The 23,377-nt window shown below is 36.6% G+C and overlaps 1 protein-coding gene across 4 annotated transcripts in view; it reads right to left on the bottom strand.

Annotated features, from left to right (window-relative positions):
• The window catches only part of PHKB (phosphorylase kinase regulatory subunit beta), a 337,121-nt gene that overhangs the window by 26,874 nt on the left and 286,870 nt on the right, over positions 1 to 23,377 (bottom strand). For 3 of the 4 annotated variants that reach the window (XM_036996510.2, XM_036996512.2, XM_036996513.2), the window contains 8 exons: positions 23,147 to 23,229; positions 22,841 to 22,931; positions 18,144 to 18,205; positions 17,900 to 18,062; positions 16,653 to 16,734; positions 14,233 to 14,290; positions 12,006 to 12,096; positions 8,940 to 9,142 (listed from right to left, as the gene is read on the bottom strand). In XM_036996510.2, the coding sequence (XP_036852405.2) occupies positions 8,940 to 9,142; positions 12,006 to 12,096; positions 14,233 to 14,290; positions 16,653 to 16,734; positions 17,900 to 18,062; positions 18,144 to 18,205; positions 22,841 to 22,931; positions 23,147 to 23,229 (833 nt within the window). Of the gene's footprint in view, positions 1 to 8,939; positions 9,143 to 12,005; positions 12,097 to 13,028; positions 13,120 to 14,232; positions 14,291 to 16,652; positions 16,735 to 17,899; positions 18,063 to 18,143; positions 18,206 to 22,840; positions 22,932 to 23,146; positions 23,230 to 23,377 lie in introns of all 4 variants that reach the window. The other variant, XM_036996511.2, reaches the window with a different exon arrangement.

Below are 23,377 nucleotides of genomic sequence, written 5' to 3'. Positions count from 1 at the left end.
ATAAAAATGAAGGTTAAATTCTATGCACAGTGTATTCACCTCTTGATCAAAAGAAAGAGGAAACAGAAAATGGAAAATTCACCTGAAATATACTATAATTGATATCAGACAAATAGCTTAAAAAATAGCAACTGTAGCTAAGAAAATTTTAAGTAAAACTGAAAAATACAATTTAAAAAGGTAGAAGTCTAGAGAAAATAACCGGCACCCATTTTGTAGGAATATTTTTGAGCTATTTTCACAATACATTACACATATATGTAAAGTATTATTTTTTAATAAAAAATAGAATAACACATTTGCAACTTTTTTTCACTTAACCTTGGAAATTCATAAATTTGGTATATAGGCCTTACCTTGTTACTTGTAATCATTGCACAGCATTTATACTGTACAGCTATAAAACTTAAACTACTCCCTACTGATGGATATCTAGGTTGTTCCCAATACTTCAAAAAATAGTAAAATGAAGAGTGCTATAAAATACATCTTAATTCCTTGAATCAGAATTCTTGAAACAAGAAGTATGCAGATACTGTCAAATAAGCAACTTTTTCCTATGTAACTTTTTGAAGGAAAAAATGGGTAATCATTTTTCATAAAGTGTTCCATACTCACATGCAAAATTAAAACTAAGAAATGAAAAGGAAGTCAACCCATCAATAAAGAAGAAAAAAAGTTACAACAAAAAAGCATGGTAGATAGAAAGCATAAAATAAAAGGGAAGGAGAAGGAGATTCTGAAGATGGTGGTGTGAGTAGGGTGGAGGAAATCTCCTCCCAAAACCATATATATATTTTGAAAATACAGCGAATACAACTATTCCTAAAAGAGTGACTGGAAGATGCAGTACACAAGCCAGGCTACATCTGCGAGAGTCCAACATCTCACAGAAAAGGGTAGGATACAAAGCCGTGACCTGGCGGAACCCGAGCACTCACTCCACCCCAGCTCACTGGGGGGAGAAAGGGAATCAGGGCGGGGAGGGAGTGGGAGCACAGGGCTGCTAAATAAGCAGCCCTGGTGGTATGCCTCAGGAACACAGACACACATTGCATGGTGCACTGGATATTGGAGGAGCAAAAAAGCAAGGTCCGAGATTGAGACTGAACAGGTTCCCACAGCCAGCTGCACTGGGACAAAAGAAAAGTGGCTGCCTTAAAAGTCTTAAAGGGACAAGGGTTTAACAGGTGGACAAAATCATCCTGGCACACTCAGCCCAGCAGACTGGGAACATTAAGGAACTTCAGGCGCCCTATCCCCCTGGGGGTAGTAACGTAGGTCTGAAGCCCCTGGCGGCAATTAAGCAGCCTGCCATTCCTTTCAGCCTGCCAGCATGGAAAGCAAACTGGCTGACCCATCACTGCTGCAGAACAGCAGGGGAACAGCCCTGCCTACAGCAACCACACAGTTTAGCACAGAGGCTTCTCCCTGTATGCAGCTAACTGACCCAGACCCAGAGGCTGCTCCCTGCACGTGGTTGGCGGCACAGATAGTGGAGACGGGTACAGAGTCTGGAAGGCACAAAGGGGCTCTGTTCTCATGGCAGAACACACGCCACAAGCCTGCACCCCATGCCAGTGCCCTAGGCCATTCCAAGGGCTATCCCACCCAAGGTAGTTCAGGGGATTGATTAACCCCAGAAGCTGTTCCCTGCACATGGGTGACCAGCACTGACAGCGGAGATGGGGGCAGATTCCGGGAAGCACGAAGGGGCTTCATTCCCATGGCAGAACACACACTGCTCACGTGTGACCCCAGCCAGTACCCTAGGCCATCCTGAGGGACGCCCTGCCCATGGCAGCCCAGGGGATTAGCCCAGAGGATGCTTGCTGCACATGGTTCACCGGCACAGACAGCAGAGACCAGGAGGCACAAAGGGGTTTTGCTCTTGGGGCAGAGCACATGCTTCTGGCCTGTGACCCTGACATTTCCCTAGGCCATCTTGAAGGCTGCCCCGACCATGGCAGCTTAGGGGATTAACCCAGAGGCTGCTCCCTGTGTGCAGTTAACTGGCATATCCAGCACAGAGAGCACAGACAGGCAAGTACCAGCAAGCAGGAAGGGATCTGTTTTCCCAGGTGACACATGCACCACTTGCCAGCTCCCATTGCCATGAAAAGGGCAAGAAAAATCTCTTTCAGTCCAAAATCCCTCAACCACCAGAGAGAGGGCTTGGTGAGACTGAAATCACCAATCTTCCTGAAAATGAACTCAAAATAAAATTTATAAGCATGCTGACGGAGCTACAGAGAAATATTCAAGAGCTAAGGGATGAATTCAGGAGGGAGATAACAGAAATGAAACAAACAATGGAAGGATTTAAGAGCAGACCGAATGAGGTGAAAGAGACTGTTAATGGAATAGAAATCAGAGAACAGAAATACAGAGAAGCTGACACAGAAAGAGAGATAAAAGGATCTCTAGGACTGAAAGAATATTAAGGGAACTGTATGATCAATCCAAACGGAACAATATTTGCAATATAGGGGTACTAGAAGAAGAAGAGAGAAAAAGGGGTAGAAAGTGTCTTTGAAGAAATAATTGCTGAAAACTTCCCCGATCTGGGGAAGGAAATAGTCTCTCAGACCATGTAAGTCCACAGATCTCCAAACACAAGGGACCCAAGGAGGAAAACACCAAGACATATAATAATTAAAATGGCAAATATTAAAGACAAGGACAGGGTATGAAAAGCAGCCAGAGAGAGAAAAAAGATCACCTACAAAAGAAAACCCATCAGGCTATCATCAGACTTTTCAGCAGAAACCTTACAGGCCAAAAGGGAATGGCATGATATATTCAATGCAATGAAACAGAAGGGCCTCAAACCAAGAATACTGTATCCAGCAAGATTATCATTTAAATTTAAGGAGGGATTAAACAATTCCCAGAAGAGCAAAAGTTGAGGGAATTTAACTCCCATAAAACATCTCTACAATGTATTTTAAAGGGACTGATCTAGATGGAAATATGCCTAAGGCTAAATAGTTGTCACCAGAGAAAATAAAAACACAGCAAAGAAAGCAGATGAACCAAATAGTAAATTAAGGCAAAATAAAATCAGCTATCCACAAAATAAGTCAAGGCAAACACAAAGAGTACAGAATAAAACACCTAACATACAAAGAGTGCAAGAGGAAGAAAGGTAGAGAAATAAAGAATAATCAGACTGTGTTTACAAAAGCATAGTAAGTGAGTTAAGTTACATGATTAAATAGCAAAGAATCTACCTTTGAACCTTTGGTAGCCATGACTCCAAAGGCTGCAATGGCAATGAGTACATATCTATCAATAATCACCTTAAATGTAAATGCACTGAATGCACCAATCAAAAGACACAGAGTAATAGAATGGATAAAAAAGCAAGACCCATCTATATGCTGCCTACAAAAGGCTCACTTCAAACCCAAAGACATACATAGACTAAAAGTTAAGGGATGGAAAAAGATATTTCATGCAAACAGTAGGGAAAAAAAAGCAGGTGTTGCAGTACTTCTATCATACAATATAGACTTCAAAACAAAGAAAGTAAGAAGAGACAAAGAAGGATACATAACGGTAAAGGGGTCAGTCCAACAAGATGATATAACCAATATAAATATTATGCACGCAACACAGGAGCACCTACATATGTGAAACAAATACTTACAGAATTGGAGGGGGAAATAGAATGCAATGCATTCATTTTAGGAGACTTCAATGCTCCACACACTCCAAAGGACAGATCAACCAGACAGAAAAGAACTAAGGACACAGAGGTACTGAACAACACATTAGAATAGATAAACCTATAAGACATCTATATAATATTCCACCCCAAAACAGCAGGATACACATTCTTCTCAACTGCACATGGAACATTTTCCAGAATAGACTTCATACTAGGTGACAAAAGGAGCCTCAGTAAATCCAAAAAGATTAAAATTCTACCAACCAACTTCTAAGATCACAAAGGTATAAAACTAGAAATAAACCATACAAAGAAAACAAAAAGCCTCACAAACACATGGAGGTTTAACAACATGCCCCTAAATAATCAGTGGATGAATGACCAAATTCAAACAGAGATAAAGTAATATATGGAGACAAATGAAAACAACAGCACAATGCCCCAACTTCTGTGGGATGCAGCGAAGGCAGTTATAAGAGGAAAGTATATAGCAATCCAGGCCTATTTAAAGAAGGTAGAAAAATCCCAAATGAATAGTCTAAATTCACAATCATTGACACTGGAAAAAGAACAAATGAGGCACAAAGGCAGCAGAAGGAGGGATAATAAAGGACAATAAAGATCAGAGATGAAATAAATAAGACTGAGAAGAATAAAACAATAGAAAAAATTAATGAAACCAAGAGCTGGTTCTTTAAGAAAATAAAACAAATAAATAAACCCCTAGCCAGATGTATTAAGGAAAAAAGAGACTCTACATACATCAACAGAATCAGAAATGAGAAAGAAAAAAACAGGACAGACACCTCAGAAATACTAAGAATTATTAGAGAATACTACGAAAATCTATATGCTAACAAACTGGATAACCTAGAAGAAATGGACAATTTTCTAGAAAAATACAACCTTCCAAGAGTGACCCAGGAAGAAACAGAAAATCTAAACAGACCAATTACCAGCAATGCAATTGAATTGGCAATCAAAAAACTACCCAAGAAAAAAAAAAAACCCTGTACCAGACGGATTCACCACTGAATTTTATCAGACATTTAAAGAAGACATAAGTTTTCCAAAAAATAGACTAGGAGGGAATACTCCCAAACTCATTCTATGAAGCCAGCATCACTCTAATACCAAAACCAGGCAATAACAACACAAAAAAGAAAACTACAGACCAATATCCCTGATGAACATAGATGCAAAAATACTCAACAAAATATTAGCAAGTCAAATTCAAAAATACATCAAGGCGATCATACACCATGATTAAGTGGGATTCATCCCAGGGATGCAAAGATGGTACAACATTCGAAAATTCATCAACATCATCCACGACATCAACAAAAAAGGAAAAAAACAACATGATGATCTCCATAGATGTTGAAAATGCAATCGACAAAATTCAACACCCATTTATGATAAAAATTCTCAACAAAATGGGCACAGAGGGCAAGTACCTCAACAGAATAGAGGCTATATATGACAAACCCACAGTCAACATTATACTCAACAACGAGAAGCTGAAAGCTTTTCCTTTAAGATCAGGAAAAAGACAAGGATACCCACTTTCCCCACTTTTATTCAACATAGTTCTGGAGGTCCTAGCCATGGCAATCAGATATCACAAAGAAATAAAAGGCATCCATATTGACAAGGAAGAAGTTAAACTGTCACTATTTGCAGATGACATGATATTGTACATAAAAAACCATAAAGACTCCACTCTAAAACTACTAGATCTAATATCTGAATTCAGCAAAGTTGTGGGATACAAATTTAATACACAGAAATCTGTTGCATTCTGATACACTAATGATGAACTAGCAGAAAGAGAAATCAGGAAAACAATTCCATTTCCAATCACATCCAAAAGAATAAAATACCTAGGAATAAACCTAACCAAGGAAGTGAGACATCTATACCCTCAAAACTACAAGACACTCCTAAGAGAAATTAAAGAGGACACTAATAAATGGAAACTCATCCCATGCTCTTGGCTAGGAAGAATGAATATTGTCAAAATGGCCATCCTCCCTAAAGCAATCTACAGATTCAATGCAACCCCTATCAAAATACTGACAGCATTCTTCAATGAACTGGAACAAATAGTTCTAAAATTCATATGGAACCACAAAAGACCCTGAATAGCCAAAACAATCCTGAGAAGAAAGAAAAAGGTAGGGGAGATCGCACTCCCCAAATTCAAGCTCTATTATAATGTCACAGTAATCAAGACAATTTGCTACTGGCACAAGAAGAAACCCATAGATTAGTGAAACAGAATAGAGAGTCCAGATATTAACCCAAGCATATATGGTCAATTAATATACAATAAAGGAGCCATGGATATACAATTGGGAAATGACAGCCTCTTCAACAGCTGGTGTTGGCAAAACTGGACAGCGACATGTGAGAGAACGAAACTGGATTACTGTCTAACTCTACACACTAAAGTAAACTTGAAATGGATCAAAGACCTGAATGTAAGTCATGAGACCATAAAACTCTTAGAAGAAAACATAGGTAAAAATCTCCTGAATATAAACATGAACAACTTCTTCATGAACATATTTCTACTGGCAAGGGAAACAAAAGAAAAATGAACAAGTGGAACTATATAAATCTAAAAAGCTTCTGCACAGCAAAGGACACTATTAACAGAACAAAAAGGCATCCTACAGTATGGGAGAATATATTCATAAATGACACATCTGATAAGGAGTTGACATTCAAAATATATGAGCAGCTCATGCACCTCAACAAACAAAAAGCAAATAATCCAATTACAAAATGGGCAGATGATCTGAACAGAGACTTCTTCAAAGAAGAAATTCAGATGGCCAACAGGCACATGAAAAGATGCTCCCCATCGTTAATCATTAGAGAAATGCAGATTAAAACCACAATGAGATATCACCTCACATAAGTTAGGATGGCCACCATCCAAAAGACAAACAACAACAAATGTTGTTGAGGATGCGGAGAAAGGGAAACCCTCCTACATTGCTGGTCGGAATGCAAATTAGCTCGACCATTGTGGAAAGCAGTATGGAGGTTCCTCAAAAAACTCAAAATAGAAATACCATTTGACTCAGGAATTCCATTCCTAGGAATTTACCCAATGAAAACAGGATCACAGATTGAAAAAGACATATGCTCTGCTATGTTTATTGCAGCTCTATTTACAATAGCCAAGAAATGGAAGCAACCTAAGTGTCCATCAGTAGATGAATGGATAAAGAAGATGTGGTACATATATACAATGGAATATTATTCAGCCAAAGAAGGAAACAAATCCTACCATTTGCATAACATGGATGGAGCTAGATGGTATTATGCTCAGTGAAATAAGCCAGGTGGAGGAAGACAAGTATCAAATGATTTCAGTCATCTGTGGAGTATAAGAACAAAGCAAAAACTGAAGGGAAAAAACAGCAGCAGACTCACAGAACCCAAGAATGGACTAACATTTACCAAAGGGAAAGGGACTGGGGAGGATGGGTGGCAAGTGAGGGAGAAGGGGAATAAAGGGCATTATGATTAGCACACATAATGTAGGGCGGTGCATGGGGAAGGCAGTATAGCATAGAGAAGACAAGTAGTGATTCTACAGCATCTTACTATGCTGATGGACAGTGACTTTAATGGGGTATGTGGTGGGGACTTGATAATGGGGGGAATCTTGTAACCACAATGTTGTTCATGTAATTGTATATTAATGATACCAAAAAAAGAAATAATACAAGGAGTAAAAAAAAAACATAAGTAAGAATATAAAAGAATTGGTACAAATATGAAATATAATTTCTATTAAAAGATAATTTCTGATTGGATTAAAAATAAATACTGTATAAATGCTGAATATAAAAGACTTATACAAAATGAAAGAACAGTGAAGGTTAAGGGATAGAAGACAGTGTACCAAGCTGATAATAACAGTAAAAGAAGTAGGCATGACAATAACTGTAGACAAAAAATAATTCAATTGTTATATTTTATGTATTGTAATGGTTATTTTTTAAAAATCCTTGTCTCTTAGAGATACAAACTGAGCAGTTTTCAAATTAAATGATATGATGGATTTGCTTTAAATCTAGAGGTTGGTGTGGGTGGGATGGGTAGTAGGTAAAGGTTTGAGTGAATTAAATTTGGCCATATGATGATCTTGAAGCTGGGTGACAAAGGGCTTTATTATACTATTTTCTATACTTTTGCAGATGTCTGAAATTTAAAAATAATTTTTTAAGAATTCAATTGATAAAAATTTCAAAGAGAAATTGATGAATCCATAATGATAATGAAAACCATTTAAGACTTATTAGCAATCAATGATAAAGTAGAACAGAAATAGTAAAGATACTGATGATCCACCTATATAATCAGCAAGCTATACATTTTATTTACTCTCACACACACGCACATTTATTGTGCCTGACAGAGACTATATATTCTTTTCAAATACTTGAGGAATATCCCAAAATCTGGGGGCACACATTAGGTGACTCTATATGCTCAGGTATTATTTAACCCTTACAGTTAGAATATAGTCACATGATATTTGTACAATAAAAATATATTTAAAAAGAAAATAAACATTTATAGTTTATTCAGTGTCATAGGTTTTTAAAACATATCATATCATTTCATTTATATAAAACAATGAGGCTGGTATGAAAGTGAGGATAGACAGGATCTGTCATTTATCCCAGGTCACTGAGATGATGAGTCATAAGTGGCTGTCAGTACTTGTACTCAGTTCTCTGAATGCCAGAGCCTGGTCAACTTGCCTTACCACACTGCCACACAAAATCCTTGGTAAGAAGACTCAAGATTGTGACAGCAAATGGATATAGCAGAATATTATTAAAAGAATATAGAATTTTACCAGAGGGTGTCCTCCCATCCAGCTTTATCGAGAATCATTCTTTTCTTAAGGCTTATCCATTTTATTTACAGGAATTTTTACAAGTACTGTGCTGAGTGTTTTTTTTTAACATGATGCAGCTGTTTAAATCCCTGGAGTCTGATTTTACCAGAGAAGAGAGTTAAACTTCACTATGTCTAACCTGGGGGTTAAATAAACAGAAAGATTCTTTCAGGCCAGTGGTTATTTATTTCTTCAACCACCAGATGTTGCCTCTATGACTGAGGGGAAAGATGTACTTTCTGATACAACCACCAGCCCTGGACAGCACTTCACTCGGAGAGGCCAAGTCTCTTAGAGGACAACTTGAACAACTCTCTTCATGTAAAATATTTGACTTACCCAATTCGTATTTTCAGCATGCCACTGAATAACTCAGGGTTATTGGAGATGATCCAGCCAATATGGATGACCAGTTCCTGCTGAATGACTGCCTCCCTCTCATCATGGATATTACACTTATAGTAGATGATGTTCTTAATCACTCTTGGAGACAAAGGATTAGAGATAACCTCTTCTTCATGACCAAAGGCACCCAGAGTTACCTATAAGTGACAGAATTTTATTGTAAAAATTTCCTAGCTACTAAAAGATACAAGAAAAAAACTTAAGGCTCAAGATGACTGGCAGGCTGAAATTACTCTACTTGAGCTAGGGAATTAGGTAGAATAACTCTTCCTGCTATTTATTAAAATGGCTTTCAAAGCATAACTCCCACTGGAGTTCGTGATGGTTCATAGTCTGGTCTGAAATATAAGGGTAGGTGAGGGTTCCAGTTAGGGGAGTGGAGGTGAGTGGATAAAAGCAGGGAATGAATATAAATAACTATTAAAATTATTCTGAATGACTTTTTCCCCCACAGAAACCAGAATACATTGAGTAAAATTTTTTTAAGAACTCAATTGATAAAAATTGTATTACTGTCCTGTACAGTTGACACAATTAAGTATTTGAGAGTATATTTTTTGCTTTTTTTATAGTTTCTCATGTGGAACTTTTTGCTCTGTAACAACACTGTACTCTTTTCAAAGGCAGGTGCTAACTCATATACTTCTAATGTAGCCCCCACTTTTCCTGTAATAGTGTTAGGCACATAGTGAGTATTAAAGAACTTGTTGGTAATCTTTCTCCTGTGGAGGGGAACACATGAGGCCACACATATGTCTAGGGAATGAGAAAGCAGGAGGGAAATGACAACGAAAATGCAAAGCAAGAAGTGTCACTGAAACTGGCAAGAGGAATACTCTGGTCTCTCTCTCTCCTCTATGCTTGGCATTTTGCCTCCCAGAAGAGTCTGTGGCCCTTCCTACCAGCTCATTCCCTCTCCCTGTCTTCCATGTGCAGAACATGATTATATAAAGGCAGGAAAAAGAAGAACATATCAAAGGGCCCTCGTGTTTTCTGAGATGAGGGGAGAGAGAAGAATATGGGGTCTCTCCCCCAACTTCATGATGGAGTGAAACTGAGAACTGCTTGTTTATTACACTAGAAGTGGGGCTCACCAGTTAGTCCAAGCATGATTACTTTTATTAAAATATCAGTGTGCAAAGAAGAAAACAAACAAAAGGCACATCATTGCCTCTGGAAGCAATGATGACTAGACCACTGTTTCATTCCAGAGAGCTTATGGTGATCGGAGAGTTCTTTGCAGAAACAATATTACTTCAGTTCTCAGGGTGTGTTTCATAAATGAATGTAAACTTTGCTCCATCCCCATTTTTTTTAAAGGGGTGGGATGCAGTCAGTGAATGGATGAATGGACCTCAAAACCTGAAGTGGAGCTGCCAGCCTCCAGGCTTACCTAACTCTGTAAGTGACAGTTTTTCTGGGAAATATGCTGATCTGAAGGACAATGGCCCAGCCTCAGAACACGCCCAAAGTCTTCCAAGAGGTGGGGAGCAGAATCTTGGGATCACAGAGGCTGCCAGCCTCCACTAGATAGTATACAGAGTGGACATGGCCAACCCTAACCTACCCTCTTCTCCAAGTGTCAGGTGCCAGAGACCTCAAAGACCTCCAAAACCTTCTCATATATTCATATTCAGTGGAATTAACTGTATTTTCAGATATACTACAGGGACCTAAAATTCAATGGAAAACAGCTTCCCAAAGTCTGTTAACTTTCAGAGTGGCTCAGTTCAGGGAAACAAGACTGTGACTGGAGGTAAGGACTGCAGTGAGGACAGGCACCTAGGTAAGTTACCTCCTATACCTTGGCCTACTAAGCTGGTGAATGAGGGTGAAAATTCCACCTTTTAATAATTTGGAGAAAACAGAAAACAACATACGTGAAAGGCATTTAACTTTTTCTCAGGAGTTTTTAATTAGTATAATATTTTTTTCATCGTTATTAACATTACATGATAAGATAGCTTATTATATAACATTTCAAAAGCTGGATGTCAGGATTAAATAATATCAATTTTAATGAATTAAGAGCCCTGAAATATGAGCAATGGGTTGATTACATTAAAGAGGTTTAAAGTATTTCATATTATTGAAGCTATTATATTCCTAGGTTAATTGTCAAGAAAATACAATAAAGTATACATATCTCAAAGACAAGAAAGAAAGCAAACAGGTTTTCATTCCAACCAAATGATGATTCAGCCAGGTAATTAGAGCATAAAGAAAACAAAACAAGCAATGAGCAGTCACATCCCACTCTGCATTCCCACATGCACAGGCTCAATTCAACCCACATTCCCCAGGTGCCCGCTCAAAGCCAGGCCCTATGCTGGGCATACTGGGACAGGTGTTGGACAAGACCTGGGCCCTCACCTCCAGGGGCTCACAGCCTACCCTGAGGTGAGAGACACATATTCAAATGAACTGGGATCCAGGGCAGTTGTGAGAAGTGTTAAATGTCTGGTATGAGAACCCAGAGGAGAAAGGGACCACTGCTAACTGGAGATGGCTCTGTGGGAGGAGCTAACAAGAGCTGGCCATGGTGGGAAAGCAGAAGCTAGATGGCAAGGTGACCTAGTGGGATCTGGGGGAGCCAAAGCATTTCTAAGGGGGAGAAGAATCTCATGTGGAACAGAAGGGAAAATGTGCCCTTCACTATTCACCTGTCTTTACTCTGCCTATCCTAAATCTGTCTGGAGTACTTTAGTAGGTTATTATTCCACATTCTGTGTCAGTAACTTCACTCATCTCAAGTTAACATAGGAATTGAAAATTACAGCTCTGAGTTGCAGCAGGAAAAAGGAATGGCCTATTTAGTAACCACATCTTTAAAACTAGAGTTTGCTTGGGGAAGGAGTGTTCTGTAGAAATGCCTGAGCCATTGTTAATGTGGTTCTGAGAGGCCTATAACACTGAGGCTTGCCATATTTAAAAGCAAGGATCCTACCCAGAAACCTTTGTGACTGTGACCAAGTGAGAGTCTGAAAATCAGATACTTACCTGTTTGCCCTGCACTAAAACATTAGTAATGGATGGGGCCAGGCTGTCCACTACTTTACTTAAAAGACTTGCTGCACGGCGTACAACCGACCTGGGGGCAAAGAAGAGTTTAACATATCTAAAAGATGATGAATAAATGGGACCCCTAGTTGGGGAGATTTAAAAATATGCACAATTAGGTCCTCACATAGAAGTCAGAGGAAACACGGAGCCCAGGACCCTGGACCTAACAGATGAAATCTCCCAGACTATAGGACTATCCAGAATTAGGCAGGGATCCCTCATTCTCATCTCTGTCACGAGCATTATTCAAGCCATTATCAATTTAAAGAAGAAAGAAAAGGCAGCCTAACTATCTCTTTGATGAAGAATGGGGTAGGAGAAGAAATTGACTATTCTGATCCTGCATTAAATAATTTATTATGAAGTCTGTCACTGATACATGTCATCTATTCCTATAGTTACTTTAAATCATATTTCTCTTGGTGCCTAGATAACCAAATCCCTGGATTAGAGGACTCACTCAGTACTCAATTTTAGGCAGTGATACAGTGAAATAGCAGTGGGTTTTTTTTTCTTGATAAAGTCAGAATGTTGGAGGAAGGAATTCACACTGTTATTTTTATGTTTCTGAAAAAGTCTTAGTCTGCAGGGAGTGCAGATTTTTTTTAAAGCACAGCACATGCAAATATGCATTTTTTCCCTCAAAAGTTAAAATTCATATGGAACTTTTAGATGGAGAAAACAAAAAGAGAAATGTTGGTTTAAAACTGTTTTCTTGTATTTCAGGATATCCGTGAAAGCTGACCTACAAAAAGCATTTATATTCCTTAATTTCAACATAGATGGACTAGTAGAAAATCAAGTCAATAACTGATAAAGTTAGTGAAACAAACACTTCCTACTTTTAGAGAAGCTTTCATCCACACACTATAAAGACCAGAGACATGTTTAACCCTCAGAATGCAAATAAGCCCACACATCTCAAGCAGCTTGAGTTTTCCCACATTCTGTGTATGTTACCTGTTTCCCATGTACCAGAAAAGTAGTAATGTGTGGGGCTATAGAGGAAGAAAATTTCTGGGTAAAGGCAGCCCCGTAGCGTACCGCCAGCCTGGGTGGGTCAGTGGAAAGCCACAAAATGGAAAATACAGTAAACAAAACTTCAGGAGTTGGTTTTTTCAAACATAAAAGTCAGTACTCTCAAGATTTGCTAGTTAATAATTTACCTAAAATACAAGTATAATAGATAAAGCAAATCAGGTTTGCCTTGTCAAAAAATAAGACAATAAGACTATAGACTGTATTTAAGATTTACTGGCTAAAAAAGCAACATCTACTTACATGCTTAACTATGGTGAGAATTTACAGTGAAAATTTGAGATTTAACCATACGATTATTACATTATTTCTTTTGGATCTATGTTTTCTATAAATCATAGAGTTGAAATACTCCTAAGAGACTGTTTTGTCTAATCCCCTTATTTTAGATATTGGAAACCTGAGGGAGTTTCTTATGGTACTATTTGAGATTTATTTTTTTCAAAATTAGATAATAATAGGTCATTAAAAAATATATACACTCTAACTTTCACAATGTTAGATTCTACTAGTAAAACTGCTAGAATTACTTCAAAATGTAGAGGGTCATGCATTTAGGCATACCTACTCCATTGTGAACTGAAATAATTTTATCTCAACTTAACTAAATTTTTTTTCCTCAATCCCTGGAAAGAGACTACCTCTACAGAACATATTAGTTATTTTTCATGAAGCAACTATAACACTTCGATTCATTTAACTTGAGTGGTGAGAGAACTGCCTTCTATTATTTTTGCCTATGATTAAGTGAACCATTGGTCTCTCTTCATGGCCTATGCTAACAGAACAGGTTTCCTGAATATAAAATAAAACCTAAAGCACCTTGCTGGGACAGAGGAGGTGCAGGGCAGGAAACAGTCATTGGCATATCATTCCAGACAATACTCTCCATCCAGGTGCTATTCCTATGGAGGTCTTTATTCCCAGACATTTTTAAGAGAGCCATGGTACAATGGAATGGAGGCAGATCTGCAAATAGTAACAGAGTCCAAGTGCTATAACCTCAAAGTTTTAAAGTAAATATTAGGATGAATACAACTATTTTTAAGATTGGTCTATTATCTTTAGGCTATTAAATATAACAACACAACAAATAAAATGTAATGACAAGGACACTAATACAAACCAAAGCTTTTTGCTGCCAGCTCTTCTATAGATTCTCTCAATGTGATCAGAAACAGTACCTAGACATTGGATAGTAGAATCTTTATTAAAACAGCTTTTAATTAAATGCATATTACTTACTCTCCTTTAAAGAAATCACTCTTGATTTTCATTTTGTTCCACTAGAAAGAATCCACATCCATTAATGTTCTTCTGAATTGTCTGACATATTCAAATACATAACCCAAACAAAGTAAGAATGTCCCCAAGCCCTTGCTACTACTTAGTTTGAGTATGTGATTTTGGTGAGTACTTTATTTCCTGAAATTTACTGTTTTCTTTATTAATATGCAATCTAATTTTTTAACAGATAAAAAATTTATTGCAGAAAACAAAAAACAGAATATAGCAAATTGAACAAATACTGTACACTCTGAATATATGAATCTTTATTTATCTGTTCAACAAAACTTAATATAGACTCTATTATGTGTGTCATTTCAATATACAATAGTGCTCAAAAGACACAACTGGGTTCATTATCTGGCTTCATAATGGGTTTGTCAGTAAATCAACCATATGACAGGACAGAGTACCAAAAAAAGAAACAAGGATAAACATCTTTATCATTTTACCATGAATTTGTGTTTATAGCTTTATAACAAATTGGATAAAATTATATAGAGATTCTGTAAATGCTTATGTTTTTCAATGTATCATAAGCTTTTACAGATTAAAAACTTTAAAGTCAAATATCTAAGTAAAAGATGAATATTATTCCTGTTTATGAAAGTGGTTTAAAAATAATCCTTTCCACATTTTCATATAAACTACATTTGACCCTTGAGCAATGAGTTCGAACTGTATGAGTCCACTTAACATGCAAGTTTTTTTCAATAAATATATTGGAAAATTTTTGGAGATGTGCAACAACTTGAAAAAATCATTTTCTCTAGCTTACTTTATTACTGTAAGTATACAGTACATATAACACAAAATACGTGTTAATTGACTATCATGTTCCTGGTAAGGCTTCCAGTCAATAGTAGGCTATTAAAGTTTTTGGAAGTCATATGTTATACATGGATTTTCAACTGTGTGGGGGTCAGTGCCTTTCACCCCCACGTTGTTTAAGGGCCAATCATTTTGGTGAGTACTTTATTCATGTATCTCATATAAATTTTGTTCTATTTTAAAGCACTACTAAAATAACCATTCTGAATTCTAGGTTCCTAATAAAAGATTTGCTTTTTAAAAATCCTTTTGTTTTAGTTAAAGTATAAATTTCAATTAATGTCCTCAATATAATTTGGATTCTGCTTGTACTTAAAATTTGAAGACTAGTAATGAACATGAACAGTTTTTTTGAAATTTGCTTGAAGTTTTCCTGGTATTAAGAAAATTAAGACTATTCAATTTATATGTATAATACTCAAGAAGATTATCTCTTAGATGTAGTAATGCAAAAACTATGCAGAACTTCTTTGAATACTTATCCTTATTTCACTACCAAAATTATTAATCTTATTAATTACATTGCTGTTTAATACTGACTCAATTTCTAGTTGTAACCAAACCAACATGTCCCTCTGGATAGAGGACTTTCAGATAAGTCAAAACTTTGAGTGGCTAGACATTAAGTATTTGAGATGTATATTAATATATAGTTCTATATTTATATATTATAAATTATACATAATTATTGTGTATATGATTCTATATTACAAAATTCTAGAAGACCATAATATAGAATTCAAAGATTATACTATATTGAATTCAAGTATATACTATACATAGTATAATTATTATATGTATATGATTCTATATTACAAAATGCTAGAAGCAGACCATGATATAGAATTCAAAGATTCCTTAGAGTAGTGATTCAACATACAAATGTGGATAACTGGTTTCATCCTTAGTGCAGAGTAGACACAGACATGATTAGAAATGATTTATTTTTGTTTACAACCGTTAGAGCACAATACTATGTTAAATGCATGTTCCATTCCAAATGGCTGCTGCAGACCATGAGGGGGCTAATTTTTATAGCTATAATGATTCAATATTGTTTTTGAAAACATGCAGAAAATAAAACTGGAAACAGAAGCAGTCAATAAGCAACTGTGGAATGATCAGAAGTTAACAGTCACAGACAGAATCCAGGCCCCAACACCATTCAGGTAATCAGAGAAATAATCAAGCATTACTTCATGAAAGCAATTTACAAGTCATATATCAAACAGTCTATTCTACTCTAGGGGGTATGAATGAACACTTTCCATTTAACAGTTAAAAAAAAAACAAAGAAAAAAGAGGTTTAACAGAAGAGAAAATAAATTGTAACATTTTAGTGGATATTCATTTATGCATATTTGATATATATTGGAAAATATAAAGGTCTTAGTATTTAAAAATATTCTTTTAGACATGTATTCTTACCCTCCTTTGTGATGAAGTTGGGGCCTTCTCTTTTGAGCAGTATACCCAGCAGGATGGCTTGGCTAGCCAGACAACTGCAGTCCTGAAAATACATACCACCGTGAGTAACTGGAATTAACATGGATATGAAAGTTACCACAGCGGGATAACTAATCACTAAATTTACATGATGAAGAGAGGAAATATTCTGCTATAGAACTGAGGAAAGGTATAATGTCACTGATCTACTACCAAGCATAAGATGACATTATACAATAATTTGTCTTAGAAATAGCTTAGAGACAGAGGGTAGACAAGCTGCCTTCCTAGGGTAAGATTTAACAATTAAATTTCCAAGGAAATGAAATAAGCAATAGACAGAAAATATGTTGTCTACAAGTATTAATAGTGATTCTGACACTCTCTAGGAGATTTGACCAAGTCATTTAATCATTCCCTTTTTGACTTTACTTATTTAAAAAGGGGAGAATTTTCTTATTAACTCATTATGAAGAGATGGATGAAAGGAGGGGACATGTGTAGAGTGCTTATTATATACTGGGACACGATGCTATATGATTTATGCCTACCATATCAGATTCATGGTAATGTGTATCTACAGAAAATATCAATCAATAACAAGAACTGATGATGTCTGGTAGTATGTATATTTAGGTTACCTGCTCATATATGAATGGCCCAACAAGACACCAGAGTGTTTATAGTTCCACCACTACAATTTCATTTCTCTAGGTAAGTACTATATCTTACCCTCAACCCTCTTCTTTTAAAATTCAAGAAACTTAGGGAAGGTAAAACATTAGGTTGCTAATATAATGCTCATGTGGATGTGGTTATAGGATTACTTTCTTCAGTGACTGCAGAGACTGAAAGCAAATATTAGACCTAAATACTAGGGCAGGAGAGAAGATCTAGGCTGGGAAAAGGAGGGGAAAGGCACTGAAAGAGAAATTTGGAGATCTCAAAGGCAACTTTCACTGACATAACTTCTTTAATAGCTCATAAAATATTTTCATACCTAAGACAACCCAACTTACCCTCACTTCCTAAGCAACTTTAAGAATATCCATGCTAATGTGTGACCATGAGAACAATCTCTCATTACTGCCCCGGGTTTAGACAGGCCATCTACCTCCAGGTTAATTGCTACCTTCTCTGAGAGGACAAAAAGCGATATGGCTTGTCCCTGGGAAGTCCTGCTCTGCCAATCTTCACTCAGGGCCATGAGGGAATTACATTTGCCTCACATTCAGTTTTTGAAGAATTTCATGGGTGGATTTGTTTTTCCATTCATTAATGGTGATATCTGGTTGGTGCTCCACTTCAGGAGTATTGGGGGTGCTTTTCTGTCGTTTGACTTTTGAATGTTTTGGAAGTTCTAGCTCCTCAAAACTCTTAAATTCTGGAATCCTAGAAATTAAAAGAAGTTTCAGATTTCTTGCATTTCTAATGTAGTTTCAAGAGACACAACAATAATCCAAATAGACTTACTCCTCTGTGTCACTGATTCGTAAGAAGTCAAGTTGTTCTACTACAGCTCCAGATATTAGTGTCTGAAATGTGATTCAGAAAAGATTCACAAGTCTTAAATTTATCAGTACATAATTTTCTGTAAGTAAGTAATACTTAAAAAAAGAGTTTACTTAAAATATATATATAAATCTTAGGTAACTTCTTAAACAAGCATTCTAAAATCTTAGGTTTTCACATGTAACAAAACTCCCTTAAATAGAATATATAGATCAAACTACAACACACAAGTCATAATAATAGGAAAGTCAACATAAGGTGAACTATATTTTCTCTCTGTCCTTAGAATTGTGGGCATTAATTTTAAAGCTGAAATTAAAATTTAATACCTATTAAAATGTTAAAAATATTTTCAAATTTGAAAAAACACAAAATATAAAAATTGTTTGGGTGCAAGACAATGTGAAATCGCACTTTGGATTATGCTACTGAAACATATGTCAGGGCTGTCCAGTGATGGTATACTGCCAAGTCTTCATTCTTTAGGATCATGAAGGTGTTGCTTATCAAAGTCAGTGCTTCTATACATTCTGGCAGCCATTAGCTCAACTGATTACAGGCTGAGCAAGCTAAATGAGTCCAAACTCAAACATAGTTTTTGTTTGTCAGTGGTTCACGGTGAAGAGTTTAAATCAATAACCCACAATGATCCCTAGTAATATGTGTCACTTCTGATTATCTGATGAATTGTCAGATAAAATTGAGAAATGTACTGCATAAAAAACAAGCCATAAATTACTTTTAAAATAAAGCAATTCTTCTATCAAAACTGTCTTATATGTATTACTTTCTCTGTTTTCTCACTGTTCATTTCAACTGTGAAGCAACCTGACATAAGGATGTTGTTCCTGTTGGCTGATCACTCAGAGTTGTGCTGTTTTCCTCTTTGGTGCAAACTCATAAACAAAGAAGATCATCAACAAATAGCCACTACAAATGTCAGGATGGATATATTACCAGAAATCATACTGAAGCCTCCTTGCAGAGTCTGAGCAAGGAAGGCCAAACATACAACTGATCTACAATTCTTATGTGCCCCAGCCACAGTCAGGGTCTGAGAGCAGTCTGTACCTGGGCAGAGAGCAGTGCCAAGCACAGTAAAAGTCTGTGGAGGGGTATTTCCTAAGATGCAGGCTACCTACACATCTTGCTCTCTAGCTAATCTGTTAGACAAATATTTATGAACACCCATGATATGCTAGACATTGTTAGGTATTGAGGATAAAGCATGAACAAAATACACAAAATTCTTGCCCTCTTCAAACTGGGCTTAGGCATGTGTACGAAGTAGACAATAAAAAAACATCAAAATAACTAAATACATTACATCAGATGATGACGAGTGCAAAGTAGAAACCGGAAAGGTAGGGGATGGGAAGTGCTAGGCAGGGAAGTAGGAGGAAGCAGGTTTTCTATTTTATAAGGTGATCAGAAAAGTCTTCTCAATAGGGTGACATGTAAGCAAACACTGAAGGAAGTACTGTGGAAGAGTGTGCAAGGCTGAAGGAACAGTAAGTGCAAGGCAGGAGCATGCTTGGTGTGCTTAGGAGCAGCAAGCAGGACAGCAGTAGATGGGGGAGAGTGGTAGATGAGGTCAGAGGAGGAGGTCCAGATCACAGGCAGCATATTGTCCACTGAAAGGACTTTGAGTTTGATTTTGTAAGAGAGTCATTGAAGGCTTATGATATGTGACATAATCTAACTGCCTTATGATCACGAGAGTAGGAAGATGCTAACTGTCTTATGGTCAGTAGAAATTTAGAAGAAGTGAGAAATAATGGTAGCTTGGACCGTGATGTTAGTGCTAGAATTGGTGGGAAGTGATTAGATTCTGGATATAATCTGAGGGTGGAGAAAACTGGACTTGATAGTGGATTGTAATATGGGGTATGAAAGAAAGAGAAGAATCAAGAATTATTTAATTCTCAAAGCTGACAGCTAATACTGAAAATATAAGAAAGAAGTTTTGATTAATTATTTTTTATTTTTATTAGCCTACCCACCATTATATACTAATTCTGTCCATAAATTAAATGTTTAATTTAATAGACAAATTCTAAATTTCACTAATGATCTTTATGCCTTTTGATTTAAAAATTTGGTTGCAGAGGCTCCTAAATTCATTTTATAAAAAAACATTATAATTAATTAGGTAAGCATTAATACCTTAGTTTTGATGGTAATTAAATAATTTAGTTTTGTTATATGTGTCAAATGCAATATTATAATATATAGAAAGGTATCCTATACTGTAATACTTAATTATCTCCTACCCAACCCTTTCCAACTGAACTTCCTACCTAAGATTGCTTTCTCTTCATCCCAACATTCTGCATCCCCACTTGGCTTTGGTTTTGGTTTGGCTTCCCAACTAGAATAAGTCCTGTGAGATCAGAAACCTTGTATATATATATATTTTTTCACCACTATATCCCAACTGCCTAAAGAGGAAGCTCAAAAAATATTTGTTGAATCAATGAACCAATATTTACATTTTTTCCTCAGAGACAGTAGTAGAGGGAAGAATACTCTGGGAATGCAGAGATGAGTAAAGGTTGGCCCAAGAGAATTTTCAACCCATAGAGAGAAGCAGGCAAAAGAAACTAGCTACACCTAAAACAAGAGTTATAGCAAAGGTTCAAACAAAATGCCACAGAAGTACACAGGAAGGAGAAATTAATTCCAGTCTTGGAGACTTCACTAAAAAGGTGACATTGACCTAAATTATGCAATTAAAGTATGACTTAGAAGAAAAAGAGGAAAAAGGCAACTGTAGAATAGAGCAATAGTATGAACAGGACAAAAATTCCAATTACATTCAGAGATGTTTTAGGTACCAAAAATACTTGGGGAATTGAAAGCAGGACTGGAAAAGAATAGCATAGGAAGATGATGAAGCAGGGTGATGAGGCAGGGACTGCAGTGAGGCCAGTGATGAGAGAGATTGCAGTTCATTGGCTATGGAAATTTGAAAGGGCTTGAAATAAAATCTGAGAGAAGCATATAGCTGCCATTTTCACTTACTATATTAAAGGGAAGACGAAGGCTGGGGGTGAGAGTGGTGAGGGGTTGTTGTTTAATGGGTATAGTGTTTCAGTTTTGCAAGATGAAAAGTCTTATTCTCTGGTTAAAGACTCTATACTCAAGGGTACAAGGAACAGAGAGCAGGAGATATAAAGATTAGGCAATGGATTAAGTGAAAGACTGTATACAGCACAGTAGGACTCCCTGGCTCCCTTCCCTCACCCTTTTCTCAGGACATGGAAGCAAAACATATATCCTTCAGGCAAGAGGTTAGATGTTTATTTTCTGGGTAAACTGTAGAGGCCAGAAGAAAAAAACTCCAGATATTGATACCTGGGGTTTACCCCAACAAAAAGGGTAAACCTTACCACCAAACCATCTTATATAAGTGAATTCATCATGACAAGAATACTTGTTTCCAAGTACACAGGTTACAATAAATTTTTTACTCTTCACTCTCAATAATGAATGTATAGCTAAAGATTACCACACATCTGACAAATGCCTCTAAATGAAAGACTGAGACCAAAAAACAGAAAAAAGAAATAATGTGAAAAGAAAATTTCAAAACTCTCCAGTTAATCTTTTCAGAAAAATATGACAAAAAATAATATCCAGAAAATAAGATATTATGAAAAGGACAATTAAAAACATGATATCCAAAATACAAAACTTTATAGAGGAGCTACATGATAAATATCAAAGAAATTGTGCCAGCAAGCATTACAAAAAGACAAAGCAACAGAAAATAAGGAGAAAGGGATAAAAATCAATCAAGTACACAAACATAAGCTCCATGAATATGTAAGCAAATACACTAAACATTTATTGCATTACCTACAAAGGTCTTGCTTTATAAATTTTCCTCTTTGTTACGTAGTATTTAGGAAAGACTCTATGGAACGATCACAATGTTTTTTACTAGGAAATAAGTCATTTAGGTCCACTGATAGACTGCAATGTGAGTATTTAGGTTAAAGGTCACAAAGGGATGTTAAAGTAGCAAAGTGTCATTTCTGGTCTGAGTGATTTTATAGAACTGGCCTTTAAAATCTGGTAAGACTTTACGGCCTAGAGCTTCTGAAAAGAAAAGAAGGTTGTTCCAGGCAGAGGAAATGGTGTGAGCAGGGGACAAAACCTCAGAAAGTTCAGAACACATTAATTAATTTGTATTGGTGTAGCAAAAATTGTGTTTAGTAGGAGATAACTGTGGGCAGACAGCCTGTTACGGCTAACAGGAAAACACAGAGGGCCTCTGTTATTTAGGAGTTGTGAAGATAATGCAGTAATGTTCCAATTGGAACAAGAACTATCTCCAGGTTGGTTGTTACTGTGGAATAAGGACAGTATTTTGGGCTTGTAGGCACAAGGTCACTTCACCACTCTGGACCCCTGTTTCCTCAAATGTAAAACTGAAGTTAGAGATGAGCTATTAAAGTCTGAAGTTCTGTTCGGGAAACCACTGCAATTGTTCAAGCATCAGAACTGGAGGATCAGATAATAGGAGCAGGAAGGTAGGTACATAATAAAACCTTAAGACAAAAACTTTAAATAGAACATATATTAAGAAATACAGCTGTATCTGTGAATTAATTGTCCTAAAAACAGAAACACACTGAAATTCAGAAGACTACCTGTAGACGATCAACATGAACTTTGACTCCTCCAACCATTCCTTTTTTAAAGGCTGCCAGCATATCTAAAATGGGGTTGAATCGGCTACCTCTGAAAAATATAAACAGATAAATAAAATGTACATATTAAAACAGAACGAGAAATTAATAATCTATTACTAAGTGCCCTTTACACATATATGCAAAGCACTCTGCCACAATGCTGAGAGGCATACAAAATAACACATGGAGTCCTGCTTCTAAAAGGGTCACACTCAGTGTTAATGGAGGTGAAATGTATGCACCTCACTTCCTTCATCAACCTACCTTATGTTGTCTTCCCGGATGAGAACAAGGAAAAGTGGACGTCCATGCATTTTCCAGTATTGCTTAATGAACTGTAGCGCATTCTAACAAAATAAGAATGAGGCAGGATATTAAGGCAAAGTATCTGAGCTGACCAGCATGCTTGACCTTTAGTGGCAAAGGGCCAATAAAACTCTCATATATCAAGATAAGTCACAATCAAACCCTGGATTATATAGACTATGTAGGGGT

The sequence above is a fragment of the Manis javanica genome, chromosome 17, assembly GCF_040802235.1.
Source record: "Manis javanica isolate MJ-LG chromosome 17, MJ_LKY, whole genome shotgun sequence".
NCBI lineage: Eukaryota > Metazoa > Chordata > Mammalia > Pholidota > Manidae > Manis > Manis javanica.
This window is presented reverse-complemented; position numbering and strand designations above follow the sequence as displayed.